Source organism: Caretta caretta, chromosome 3, assembly GCF_965140235.1.
Source record: "Caretta caretta isolate rCarCar2 chromosome 3, rCarCar1.hap1, whole genome shotgun sequence".
Classification (NCBI taxonomy): domain Eukaryota; kingdom Metazoa; phylum Chordata; order Testudines; family Cheloniidae; genus Caretta; species Caretta caretta.
Window position 1 is genome coordinate 201,896,402 of NC_134208.1, and position 13,988 is coordinate 201,910,389.

Consider the following 13,988-nt stretch of genomic DNA (forward strand, 5'->3'; position numbering starts at 1 on the left):
CCTATCCTACTTAGTATACAAATCTCATTTTATATATCAAATACATATTTGACTATTTTCAACTGTCCACACATTTTATATGAAAAATAAATGGGTCTGTTCTCTTTAAAGAAAAACATTTTACAGATATTTTTATAGCCCCTTCTAAGGTTATCATGCTTTTTTCTTCTCTCCCATCTGGTGTTTCAGCCTCTTGTTAATAGGAACGTGTGAAAGATTTCCACCCCTGACATCTTTCTGATCCTGTGTGACTCCTACATACTCCCACATACACACAGCATGGCTTCATTCAGCCATTTATTATCCCATGCACACAAACGTCTTCACTTCAGGAAGTACTTCTGCATCTGTTATTTGCTGAAGTATATTTGACATTGTCTTTAGAAATACTTTGGCTGATCAGCATTTACACTTAAAAGAAAATAAAAGCAGGGCACATCACTGTTTGTATAAAAGAGACAGGAATGCTGCGTGAGAGACACACCTGTTGAATACCTGTTAAAGGTACACTGCTCAATCTTTTCCCTGTCAGGTCCCCTGAAGCTGAATCAGTCCGCTTTGCTGGTACTCTCCTATGATGCGAAGTCAAAGTTTCCATGGAATTCCTCCGAATGGAAATGGCACACAGGGACTCGGGGACATTTTCAGAAGTGCTTATGTAACCTGGATAACTAAGCCCCCTTTCCAAACGGGATTTATGCACTTAGGAGATGAGACTCATTGAAAATCAATGGGCCCACAGATCACTGAGGCACTTTTGAAAGTTTTACCATCGAGGCTTCTTTTGGTTTTTAAATTTTCTAGTTTTCCTAAATGCAGCTAAATGAAGAGAGTAGAAAGACTAACATCCCCATGTGCCCAATCCTTGCCTCAGCATCCAACGGCTCTCTCTCACTATACCTCACCATGGCTGATCACCAGCCCAGAAGTGACACTAATAATTTCTCCATAGTTCAGGTGAGCCACTGTTGCCAACATTGGGAACCCTAGGGTAGCCAGTGTGATGATGGCTGACACTGTGTAGGGATAGATGACACAGGGCTGAAAACAATGTCAGTGGCCAGTGGTGTGACTAACTTAGGGTGTTCCCAATGTATCCCCGTGTTTTATCAGCTGAATTGATGTTAGGATGATGGGAAATTTTTCAGATTTTTTCCTGGTGCCGACCTGGCGTTAGAAAAAGAAGGGGAATAGCAGTCAGAGTACAGAACTGAGAATCAGGAACAGGGCTGGCTTTACAACTTTTGGTCAGGCCTGCAAAAAAGTGTTTTTCCCCCTAGCTCCATGTTTTCAACATAACCTGTGCCACTATCACATCATCATGTCAGCCTAAGGAGTTTGGGGACGGTTAGCTAAACGATTCCTTGTGGTACCATCCACAAACTTCATGAACTAATTTTACATGGAAAGCGGCATGCAGAGGAGTGGGGGATGGTTAGGTAGTAAGCCTTCTAATGCCAAAGTGGAGCCTCACTGCTTATTCTTGCAAAGTCAACAATTAGTTTATATCAATTTATGTTTGCAAGGCCATCTTTGTAAGGAAAAGGGATAGAAAACCTTTTGTAAAACAAAAGATATGAATCTCCTTTCTGTTACTTATTCCTCCAAATTTAGGGGGGCCCATGGAGAGGGGCATCCAAGGATCTGGCAGTAATTCTTGGATTCAGTGGGTCTAACAGTGCAGAGTTTCTCAAGCTGCTAATGGCTGGCTGATTGCATGGCTCTCTTCCTTCCTTTCAGCTGCAACAATGTGTTATAAGACAGCTAACACACATCAAATGATTTCCTAATATTACTTTTCTGTGCAAACAATAACTGCAATTGTCACAGGGATGACACAATGTGTAATCCCAAATGGGGGAGGAGATAGCACAATGGATTGCAAAGGGACTGGAGGGGTCCAAGAGGCACTCACTCTGCTAAGGTGAGGTCCTCACTACCAAAGAGTTTAGGAACACGTGATCTATTCTAGATGTTTCAGGTACTTCAAGGGTACCCATCACCATAGTACATAAGTACTAATTTTAGCTCTTAAAACTGACTCTCTTGTGACTTTGGATATTCACAACTTCAGTTTCTGTAAAAGGATAATATTTATTTCCCTCTTTCCTGGAGGGGTGGGGGCCTTCAGATGTAATTACTTAATTTTAATACAGTGCTTTGAAGACGAAAAGCCTTGTATTAAAAGTGCTTAGGATTATTATTAGTTCCCTGAAAGTTACCAGCCCAGCCACCACTGATGGTCGTGATTTTTCTTGTAGAAGATGCTGCTGCAGGTTCTGATGAACCTTCTGACACTAAAAACAATCAGCCACATATATCAATCCAAGCATGCAATGAAAATGAGTCATCTGCATTGGAATCCAAGGATCTCAAAGAACACTTAATAACAAGGAAATGATGGATTATAAAGCCAAGCAGCGCTTTTATATGCCAAGAGAATGGGACCAAATTCAGAACCTCAGTAGTTTCTTTACTTGTTATGTTTCCTTTGATACCAGGAGTTGTGTATGCCAGAGTATGATGTGGAGCATGATTGTGGGGGACCAAGACTTTGGACACTACTGCCAAAAACAACAAGCAAAAGGTGACTACCCACGCTGTAATTATTATACACAGAATGAAGAGGGGATCTAATTTTTCAACTACTCTCCCCACCTACACTTTCTCTCCCTGCAGTTCCTATGCTGTCTGTCTTGGATACAGCATATTCCACGTAGCTGATTCTCAACAAGACTTAGAAACAATCATTTAAGAGGCTAGCAGAAATCATTACCCAGTAAAGATGGTCTTTTGCTCTTTATACAAGTCAAACAAAATTATACTGGAAGCTGAGGGAATATTTAAAAGTGCTCAAGGGAAAAACTGCCTATTGGACGGTGTCCTTAGTGTAGGCTAAAATAAACGTGTATTTCTTGCTAATCTAATTTACTTATCCCTAGTTTTTCCATTGAGTATCATTAGAATTTGTCCATGCTTACAAACTTTGTGATTTTTTTAAGTGAGTGAACTTGCTGGCTAAGTTTGTTTCCCCAAACTCTTAGAGCTCTAATGATCATACCTTGGCATGCTTCTTCTTTAAAGCATTCAGCTCTTTCTGTTGTTTCTTTAAATACTTTATGTAAGCCTACAAAAAAGGAACTTGGATCAATTTTCCTGTAGTCATAATGACTGACACCAGATAAAATCTCACTGTTTGCAAATATATGTATGGTCCTGCAAAGTTTATGCCCAAACTTACCTTCATTTGCTTTAAATCTTCTATCTTCACTTGAGGAATAAGTTCTATACCTAGAAGGCATTAATACATTTTATCTGGAACTTCAAACACATTAGTACATATCACAGTTTTTGTATTTAACTTCACCACAACTTCTATTTCTGTTAGACAGTAATTAATGTGTGTCACATTAAAATGTATAATGTAGACAAGCAATTGAGTTCCATTTAAAAATAATGTAACTGTTGAGACATGGGAAAGATATGTTTAATTCAGTACTGCACCATCCATCATCTTACTGGTGTAAGGAGAAAATATAGCAATAGCTGCATTCCAGTCTCTTTTCATTCCCAACTTGAGTGTCAAACAAGAACAAGACAAAGAGTTTGTAAAAATCACTTGCTCAGAAATAGAGCAGACCACGTGTCAATTACGCAATTGACCTCTCATTAGGTTCTGGCAAATGCTGTTTTCACTGGCATATCTCAACAGTCTTTTAGTTACAAAGTAGTATTTTAAATGTTAATATTGAAACAACAAAGTCAATATGATTCCATGAGAAATCTAACAGGCAAGACCCTCAACTCTTACATGAAACGTTGGGTCAATCACTATATTACATCTTGCTTATTTAACTAACTACCTTAGGGCAGGTCTAGACTTAAAACACTTACTGGCGCAGCTCCGCCGCTGTAGAGCTTCAGTGAAGACGCTACTACACCGACAGGAGAGTTTCTCCACTTGGCACAGTTAATCCACCTCTGCGAGAAGCAACAGCTACGTCAACGGGAGAAGCCCTCCCGTCGACACAAAAACATAGGACTGGAAGGGACCTCAAGAGGGCGTCTAGTCCAGTCCCCCGAACTCAAGGCAGGACTAAGTATTATCTAGAGCAGTGTTTCCCAAACTTGGGACTCTGCTTGCTCAGGGAAAGCCCCTGGCAGGCCGGGCCGGTTTGTTTACCTGCCGTGTCCACAGGCTCGGCCGATCGCGGCTCCCACTGACCACGGTCCGCTGTGCCCGGCCAATGGGGGCTGCTGGAAGCGGCGGCCAGTACGTCCCTCAGCCTGCACCACTTCCCGCAGCCCCCATTGGCCGGGCATAGCGAACAGCGGCCAGTGGGAGCCGCGATCGGCCGAACCTGCGGATGCTGCAGGTAAACAAACTGGCCCAGCCCACCAGGGGCTTTCCCTGAACAAGCGGTGTCCCAAGTTTGGGAAACACTGATCTAGACCATCCCTGACAGGTGTTTGTCTAACCTGCTCTTAAAAATCCCCAGTGATGGAGATTCCACAACCTCCCTGGGCAACTTATCGCAGTGCCTAACCACCCTGACAGTTAGGAAGTTTTTCCTAATATCCAACCTAAACCTCCCTTGCTGCAATTTAAGCCCACTGCTTCTTGTCCTATCCTCAGAGGTTAATGAGAACAATTTACCTCCCTCCTCCTTGTAACAACCTTTTATGTACTTGAAAACTGTTTTCATGTCCCCCCTCAGCCTTCTCTTCTCCAGACTCAACAAACCCAATATTTTCAATCTTCCCCAATAGGTCATGTTTTTTAGACCTTTAATCATTTTTGTTGCTCTTCTCTGGACTTTCTCCACTTTGTCCATCTCTTTCCTGAAATGCCCAGAACTCAACACAATGCTCCAGTTGAGGGCTTTTTTTGTAATAATGTTACACTATTGACTCATACTTAGCTTGTGATCCACTATGACCCCAACGATCCCTTTTCTGCAGTACTGCTTCCTAGGCAGTCATTTCCCATTTTGTATGTGTGCAACTGATTGTTCCTTCCTAAGCAGAATACTCTGCATTTGTCCTAACTGAATTTCATCCTATTTACTTCAGACCATTTCTCCAGTTTGTCCAGATCATTTTGAATTTTAATCCTATCCTCCAAAGCACTTGTAATGCCTCCCAGCTTGGTATAGACAGCAAACTTTATAAGAGTACTCTCTATGCCATTATCAAAAGTATTGATGAAGATATTGAACAGAACTGGACTGAGAACTGATCCCTGCAGACCCCACTTTGCACTGTCTATACTGGGGGTTAGGCTGGTATATGCGCATTGCTGAGTGGTGTGGATTTTTCACATCTCTCTGCGACATAGTTATACATATATAAGTTGATAACGTAGACCTGGCCTTAGTGTCCTTAACTGTAAAATGCCATCTGTCTGACAAAGGATTATCTGCCTTGTAAGGTGAATTCCACTGAACAACAGTCAGATCTTGCAAAATAAAGACAATTTCTGCAGAACAGGTGAAATTTTAATCTGAGGACCTTAACATTCAGCCCCCATGATATATTATTTCTGAGTTAGCACCATGCAGGTGCTTTATAAGACACAAAGACAGAGGGGGAAGTTTTCAAAGATATAAATAGGAGGTTAGGCGCTTGCCTCCTATTGCAAGTCAATGGGAGCCGGGTGCCTAACTCTCATTTGTGCCTTTGAAAGGCTCCCTCAGGCTCCCGTACTTTGCTGGATATGTTACTCCCATGGACCTCAGTGTGAACTGTGCATTTTAGTGTGTGTAGAATGATGCAGGTATTAACAAATAATAAAAATTTATAATAGGATAATAAGGATAGTCACAAAGGACCTGCTCTATTATTCCACAAGTGGACAGGAGAGAAAAAGGGGGACGCAGAGCAGATGGCAAATGTACAAGCACTGAAATCAAGGCTTAAGAAATTGTGCTGCCCAATGTTTGTTGTCATCTAAAATGAGAGTTTCGGATTTTCTTTTGAAAACGCAGACTCCCTATTCATACTTACTGCTTTGTTATTATATGTGTGGAACTACATTTCCAGCCAAGAATAATGACGTTTCAGTAATCAGCCTGAAAATATACGTCCTCAGCCTAGTAACTGTGAATTCACACACGCTCCTAATTAATATCCAATAAGTTTACTACCACAGTTTTGTGATGAAATATGAATGTCTACAGTTCAACAGGTCACTCTTTTCACATTTATATCATAGTATCTCAATTCACAAAAAGATTGTTTTACTGGTAAAGGGCGAATGAAGTACTTTAGATTCCAAACATGACCTGCTTTACTCTGAAAAGTGACTATAGAAATGTCATCTTCTTTCCCAACAGCTCTGCTTATTTGTGTATTCAGCCCTACCTGCTAACTTTCATGCCAGAAAGAAGTTTGTGCTGCTTTTTACGCGTGTTATCCCTGCCAAACCAAGGCAGCCACCAGAGAATGAGCTGGATTCCATTCCTCCTGGCACATTAACAGAAATGTTTAGCAAGTTTCACTCAGTAATACCTGTGCAAACCCATTTGGCCCCACAGACCCTTTATCGTCTGTGACGATGTATGAGAGAGAAAGAACCCACTTGGTTCTCAAAGACGACTTTGCAGGACAAGCAGTTAGGAAAAAAACACCTATCTGCTTATAAACTGAGCACATTTGATACGGAAATATTTGATAATAAACATGGGTGCCCACAATGCCAGTTTCATAGACACTTTTCAGAATATGGCCACACTTTAAAACATTTCTAATTTGATGGGGGATCTCCGCAGAATCCTAAATACCTGGTTTTTATTTAAATCAACCACTCTGCTGAGGAATTTTTAAAACAAAAGAATTTTTGTGAAATATACAAGAAAACAGCCTTCCCCGCTAGGCCAACTCTGGTAGGTCATTAATAAATACTGTTCCCAGTGTCATGCATATTCCTGCTGAGAGCTTTGACTACACTGGTGCACAAACATGACATTTATTAAAATCCAACCATGTTGGCTTCTGCACCAAGAGAAATATGGTTAAAACAGTATTTGCCAAGTGGACAGAGACACCACTCATACAGAAAGATGTTACTTTTTGAGCTTTTCAGAGGGATTCGAAATTACAGAAAGTACAAAACTAAAAACCAGGTAGTACTTCTTAGTGCCCTTCTAAGCCATTTAAAGGAGAGAAAGCTCATTTTTCTTTACCTTTCTTAGTTTCCATCCCAGGTCCAAGGCCGGAAGTGGTACTCGGTCTAAGTTCAGAGCTACTCTGAGGAGTCACACTTGCTTTGGCATTATTAGCTTTTCCTTTCTTATCATTCTTTGAAGTGTCATTTGGTACATCAGCTATATCACTCTGGAAAAACCATTATTACAAAATATCATTTGCAGGGGGTAAAGAAATGAAGTAATTTACTTTTAAAGAAAATTCCCCTTATATTTGCTAATACTTCTCGACAAAAAATATTTTCAGATGAAGAATTTATAATCTATTTTTACTGAAAATTAATAAGGATGGCTCCTTTCTAATTTTAGACACATGGATATGCTGCCGTGACTGATAAAAAAATCCCTCATGACGGTGACTATATTTGGAAATGCAGTGAAGGGTATTTTAATAAATCTGACAACACATATTCATGTATTTAAGAGTAGAACAGCTCTATATTTGAAAACAGAGACTAAGAGAATAACTTGCATTAATGACCAATTTATCAACAGGAGAACTGACCAAACATTGTGGCCCAAATCTCATTGCAGAGGTTTTACTTCTTGTAAAGTGAAGCCTGTATTTTGCATTGTCCATAAAGCGAACCCTGTATTTTGCACTACCCTATATGGAATTATTTTGCCTATGTTCATAATTACTTTCTACTTACAGTTTCAATACCCATAGCTCTCATCTGGTCTGCTCTTTTTTCCATGACAGATAAAAATTTCTTTGGGTCTGACAAAGCATCCACAATATCTGAAAGAAAATGAATATTTATCAGGTTTTCAACATTTTAAGAGTCATTCAAAAAGCACAAAGCACAATGTAATTAGCAAAAAGAAAAGGAGGACTTGTGACACCTTAGAGACTAACAAATTTATCTGAGCATAAGCTTTCATGAGCTACAGCTCACTTCATCAGATGCATGCAGTGGAAAATACAGTGGGGAGATTTATATACACAGAGAACATGAAACAATGGGTGTTACCATACACACTGTAACGAGAGTGATCAGGTAAGGTGAGCTATTACCAGCAGAAGAGAAAAAAAACCTTTTGCAGTGATAATCAAGGTGGGCCATTTCCAGCAGTTGACAAGAACGTGTGAGGAACAGTGTGTGTGGGGGGAATAAACATGGGGAAATAGTTTTACTTTGTGCAATGACACATCCATACAGACTAACTCCGCTGCTACTCTGAAAAATGTAATTTAGCTTTCACAAAGGCTTTATTCTAGTGTTGCCACATGTTCCACAGTCCTCAACACTGGGCCAACTTTTCATAGTAAACCTGGTAGGAGTGGGTAAGCTTTTTTAACGTAGTCTCTCTCCCTTCCCTCATCACAAGAGAGAAAGAGAGAGAAAAGGAGATTAAAATTTCATGATTATACACATCTGCTCAGCATCCTCCCCGATTCAAAAAAGTGAAATGTATATTTCAAGGTTACTCTAGTTCTATCTTGGATCAGCCATGGCATATTAACCATCACGTGAATTTTCCTCTCTAAGAATCCTACTCTTTTTCAAGCACTTATACGGTCCCCATCACTACAGTCTCTGTGAGCATTAGGAACATTACTAGATTTATCATCACAGGACTCTCATTAGGCACGGGAGTATTATTACTCCCATTTTAAGGTGGATAATTTAGGCACTGATTGAGTAAAGGCCTAATCCAAAGCCCAGTGAAGTCTATGAAAAGGCTCCCACATCAAAGGGCTTTTGACCAGGCCATAATAATAATATAGCACTTTTCATTAGTAGAGCTCAAAGCACTTTACAAAGGTGATCAGTAGCATTGTTCTTATTTTACAAATGGAGGGGAAACTGAGGCACAGAGAGATGCGACTTGCTCAAGGTCATCCAGCCGCCAGTGGCTGAGCCAGGAATAAAACCCAGGTTTTCAGAATCCCAGGCCAGTGATCTATCCACTAGGCCACACTGCCTCCCTTCAGACATAGGTTGTATTTTTTTCTCTTGGTTGCCAAAGAGCAGGCTTATCAATCTGGAAGTAAAGATGCCTTCACGCAAACCGTTCTAATATTTGCCATGGCTCACAGGTGAAGGGAACTAATTGTTTTACACGGGTGGCCTAAACAATAGTACAACTGCCATAATTTATTTACAGAATTCCCCCTGCATGACTCATGACTACTCATGCCACTCACCCTGCCGAGGCCCAGACGTGGGATGCAACATGAGGGACATAAACGAATGAATAAGTGAGGGTTATATTGTGACATCACCTTCTGCTGCCTCTTCCACCCGTCTTCTAGGGGACAGAATGCCCCGAATGCTGCTGGGGCAGGAGAAGCTCATTTAGTTGTTCTCTCTTCTACCCCTCACCCCTGAGTGGTTCTGCTGCCTGCTATTAGAGAGCAGCTGTAAAATCACTTTTCAGTCTTATCTGCTTGTGAGTCTCACCCTGGCGTAACTATGGGCCATCATTTCTCCCCTAGTGCAGGCTTTATACCTGGAATAACTTCACACATTGACATTCTGCAACTGCCTTCCCTTAAATCTGCCAAAAGAATGTAATAAGTCCCCTTCCTTTTCCTAGAAGCATCCCAGCTACAAGCAGTATTCTTCACTGACTTTTATTCACACTGCACATACTGCATCAACTTGTGTATTTAGATCTTGATTTAACGAGGTGCCTAAGCCCACGCCACCTTGAAACACGAGGGCAGTCCGACTGACTTCAATAAAACTACTCATGCCTTTCAAATCAGGCACAGGCTCGAGTTCTTTGCTGAACTGAGGCCTGATCATGGGCTGCTGAAGAAAAGAGGAGTTTTGCTATTCGCATCAACAGGCATGGGATTAAACTGTTGAGGGCTCGACATGGCAAGCTCTTTGGAGCAGGTATAATTTAACCACTGCACAGTGCCACGCACATTTACAGCACGATATGAACAACAGTATCCCTGACTCCCTGGACCGTCATGATAAACATTCACGTTTACCATATACAATGGTTTATACTGGTTAGTTGAATCAGGAAACACTTGGCGACAATTTAAGACCTTAATACACAGATGGCCCCAGTTGTGATCTTTGTTATTCTAGGGGCAAACCAGAATCAGGCCCAAAGAGAGTTCTGCTAGTTTCATGTACTTGTCTCTTTGCTATATGGCAGTGTGTAAAAATCAATACAATGGAAATTAAATTAACATTTGCACCTCATAAGAAATATTATTTTATGGATTATGTGCCATGTGTTTTGTGTACGTAGCTATGAATGTGCAACTGTATACAGACAGCTATGCAGTGACACATCAGTCCTTGCTTCTGCAGAAAATATATCTTTTCAGGCCTTGATTTACAGATAATCAAGTAACTCACAAGTGGCAAAGACAGGTCAGCCATAATGAGAAATGCTGCGTGACAAATGAAATTGATTTCAGTATCTACAGTAGTAAAGCATCCACAGAAAGTAGCCAGGACGGGGTGATCCCTGTGTAACTTTAAACTTCACTAATTCTCAAGATGACCTGGACAGTGAAAAAGCACATCAGCTGAAAGTAAAAAGAGTCCCTAAGGACATTCCTTTGAGCAGAATTACCATTTTAAGGATGGCAGGCTTCCATGATAAGGAAGAAGATAACCACTCACGCAGGACATTAATGAGTTGAAATACAATTAATATTTTAATGTTTCAAGATACTGCCCCTTTCCTGCATGTGAAAAGACAGTCACTCGGGACTATTAAATAGGCCTCCCAGTTGAAGAAGTGTCACACAGAAATCCAGAGTGCATCCATTCGCTTGTCTAAAAGCTGTATCTTGATTCAACCATTCGTTATAAAATATTGTACATATTATGCCTGAGCTTTTGCCATGACCGTCATGGATGATGTTCTCACTTAACTGTATTTTGAGGGAATGCAACTGATGACATTCCCCCAACTAAACCTTTTCTCACATGCTGGAAAGAGAGTAGTGAGTTCAGTTACTGCCCCTCAGACACAACACCATGTGCACAGTGGATTCTTTCTGTTCAGAATGTTGTCATGTAATAAAGTAAACTCATCTTCCAGTTGCTTATCAGTAAAGATAAACCTTTCTGTGGCCTTGCATTCCAGATAGTCTCAGTAATGTAATGGCTCTGTACTTCTAGAGTGATGGTTTTGGCAGTCAACGTTTTCATAAAGATTTGGATTTTATTTCACATACCAGAATCCTGTCTCAAGTCATAGCTATTTTCAAAGTAACTAGTTGTGATGTCATAGATAAAATATGGGACTAGGGACACATGTGCCAGTCCAGGAAAAACATATTAACCCGTTAGAATTTTGGGGATAATCTTGCAGTCCTTACTCATGCAAACTTCCCACCGAAGTCACTGGAAGTTTTGCCCAAGTGAAGAAAGAAGGATCAGGCCTTCAGTCCTTAGTATCTACTTGATCCGTATACGAAGATAGTTTGTGCGAGATACGAAAGCTGCATTAAATAATATTTTTCACCTAGACAGCTCAAGTTAACCACCCAAAAAACAGACTGTTCCAATACCACTGTTCCCTACCAATTGGTATCTTGTGTCTCTCACTCAGCGTTATTTCCCACAAATATCAAATGGACAGACATTTATCCCAAGCACATAATGGCCCCAACAACCTGAATATTTTCCCTTCCTTTAACTGAGCCAACTACCCTTCCAATCCCTAGAACCTACACTTCAAAGAAAATCCATGCCTGCCTTGTTCCTGCAACCATCACATAGTATTTGAAAATGGAACTTGAATATTAAGAACTTTCAAGTAAAAAAAAACCCTCCTTATGTGTGTGGGAGAGTGAGACCTTTGCAAATTGTGTTACCCATCATTTATACACCTCGCCAAAGGCTCAGCATTTCTACTGGAGGTAAATGATTCACCGCTCTTTTCTACCCCACCACTTGTCCTCTGCTTCAATTTTCCTTTTTTACGGTCTTTTTGGTAAGTAACTGGATACCAAAAAGTTTTAAAGCTATGAGTTAAAAAACAACAACAAAACCACTTGTGTATAACCAGTATAGCCTTGGGAAGCATGTGTTCTAGAAGCAGAAGTCCCGTCACGACTGTATGTAACAGTGCTTGCTTATTAGGTACACTATCTATATGAAATAAAAGCCTCTCTTTGAAATCTGCTGCCTCATTTGGCATTTCTTCAGAACGGATGTGTGTCCCATTGGCTATTAGGAGCAGGGGAACTGAAGCTGATAAACCATAGAAAATTAGCAAACCACATCAAAAAAAGAAAATGGTGCACATTTCTTCCTAACCCTATCATAAAGCAATCATGAATCATTATTATTTGGCATGAAAGACGTTCTTAAATCTTACTCCTACAGGTTCAAAAGGAAAGTAGCTGAAAATTAAGGTTCTTGACTCTTTGCCCAAACAATCTAGTTACAAATCAGAGACAGTAATTGAATTGTAGTTCATAAAACAATGTAAAATGCAGAACAGATGACAAGTACTCAAAAGCCACATGTAAACAGAATGGTCATGATGCCGTTTGAACATCAAAAGCAACATCTCAAGCTCTTTTGGTCATCAGGCTATTGATCTATATCAGTGAGAAAAAAAGGGTGACAAGCCAAAAATGACTGTCGTTGGGAAAGGAGAAACAACAACTGAGCTTGTTGAGTTCTCATTAGTACAGAGCCCATTTCCCCTACACAGGCAACAAGATATTACATATAGTTCCCTCATCCTAGCAGTATTTCACTTTAATGATGAACCTACTCGGGGTAAACATTTTTTTTTCTTCACACCCCTTACACCTTACGGATAAACCACCTGGAGTAACGTTGGCAATTTAGAAGATCAGCCGACACTGAACTTTTACACAGCTCGCCTTTTACAAACTGATTTTGAAATCCTCTCTGGGGAAAAGAAGGTTGTATCATTTTTGGATTTGTGTGTGAGCAAACCCCCAAACCTCTGCAAACGGAAGAGTTAACAGTAAACACAATGGAACTTCATTTATGTCACATTAACTGGGTTCCAAACCTTTACAAAATGTCTGGTCCCAATTCAGGGCCTCATCCTGATTCAGGACAGCGCTTTGAGCATGTGCACATGTGCTGTCCACAGCAGCCTCGACTGAGGCTCATGCTAACGTTCTTTTCTGAACTGGGGCCCTTACTGGTAAAAACTGTTGGTTAAAAACCCAATGTTTTCATTCAATGAGCAACTGCCTTGTACCAATCAAGTCAATGGCAAACCTCTCATTGATTTCAGTGGGGGGCGCAGGCGGGAGGGGGTGGGTCAACATTTAACTTATTATTTTTTGCTATAAAAGGCCCTGATCCTGCAAACAATTATGTATATGCTTAACTTTAGGCAAGAGAGTTGTCCCATAAAAGCCAGGGCCTATGTTTTCTCCTTAAAGTTTGATTGGAAATCCTAGCAAATGGTGTATGTATGGTTTTAATTATATTTGGTAAAATTAGTCCCTTGAACAATTTCGCGCACGCTCTCTTTCTCTACTTTTTACTACTGAAAATCCAATCCACATTAAAGTTGTAGTAATTATTGTGTACAAAACCCAGTGACCTTTACATTTTGAATTAGTTTTACGAAGTGCAAAAAATAATTTTTCCAACAAGGTTTCCCAAAAATCTCTTCGAGGGTGAAGTTCAGAGGGACAGAACAAGGCCTATGGACCACTTAAAATCCAATGTGAGCCCTAATTTGAGGTCTTAAATGGGATACAGGCGGTACATGGGCCGTGCACTAGCCCTCTATACAGGAGCAAATTTCATCCCACCTAAAAAAGAACATTTCTCAGTGCCAAATGCTTAATGAAAGTGG

At 40.5% G+C, this 13,988-nt stretch overlaps 1 protein-coding gene across 12 annotated transcripts in view; it reads right to left on the reverse strand.

Annotated features, from left to right (window-relative positions):
* Nucleotides 1–13,988, reverse strand: part of PLCB4 (phospholipase C beta 4) — a 330,863-nt gene that overhangs the window by 41,589 nt on the left and 275,286 nt on the right. For 11 of the 12 annotated variants that reach the window (XM_048842554.2, XM_048842557.2, XM_048842549.2 and 8 more), the window contains 4 exons: nucleotides 7,859–7,947; nucleotides 7,185–7,335; nucleotides 3,242–3,291; nucleotides 3,062–3,127 (listed from right to left, as the gene is read on the reverse strand). In XM_048842554.2, the coding sequence (XP_048698511.1) occupies nucleotides 3,062–3,127; nucleotides 3,242–3,291; nucleotides 7,185–7,335; nucleotides 7,859–7,947 (356 nt within the window). The remainder of the gene's footprint in view (nucleotides 1–3,061; nucleotides 3,128–3,241; nucleotides 3,292–7,184; nucleotides 7,336–7,858; nucleotides 7,948–13,988) is intronic. The other variant, XM_048842551.2, reaches the window with a different exon arrangement.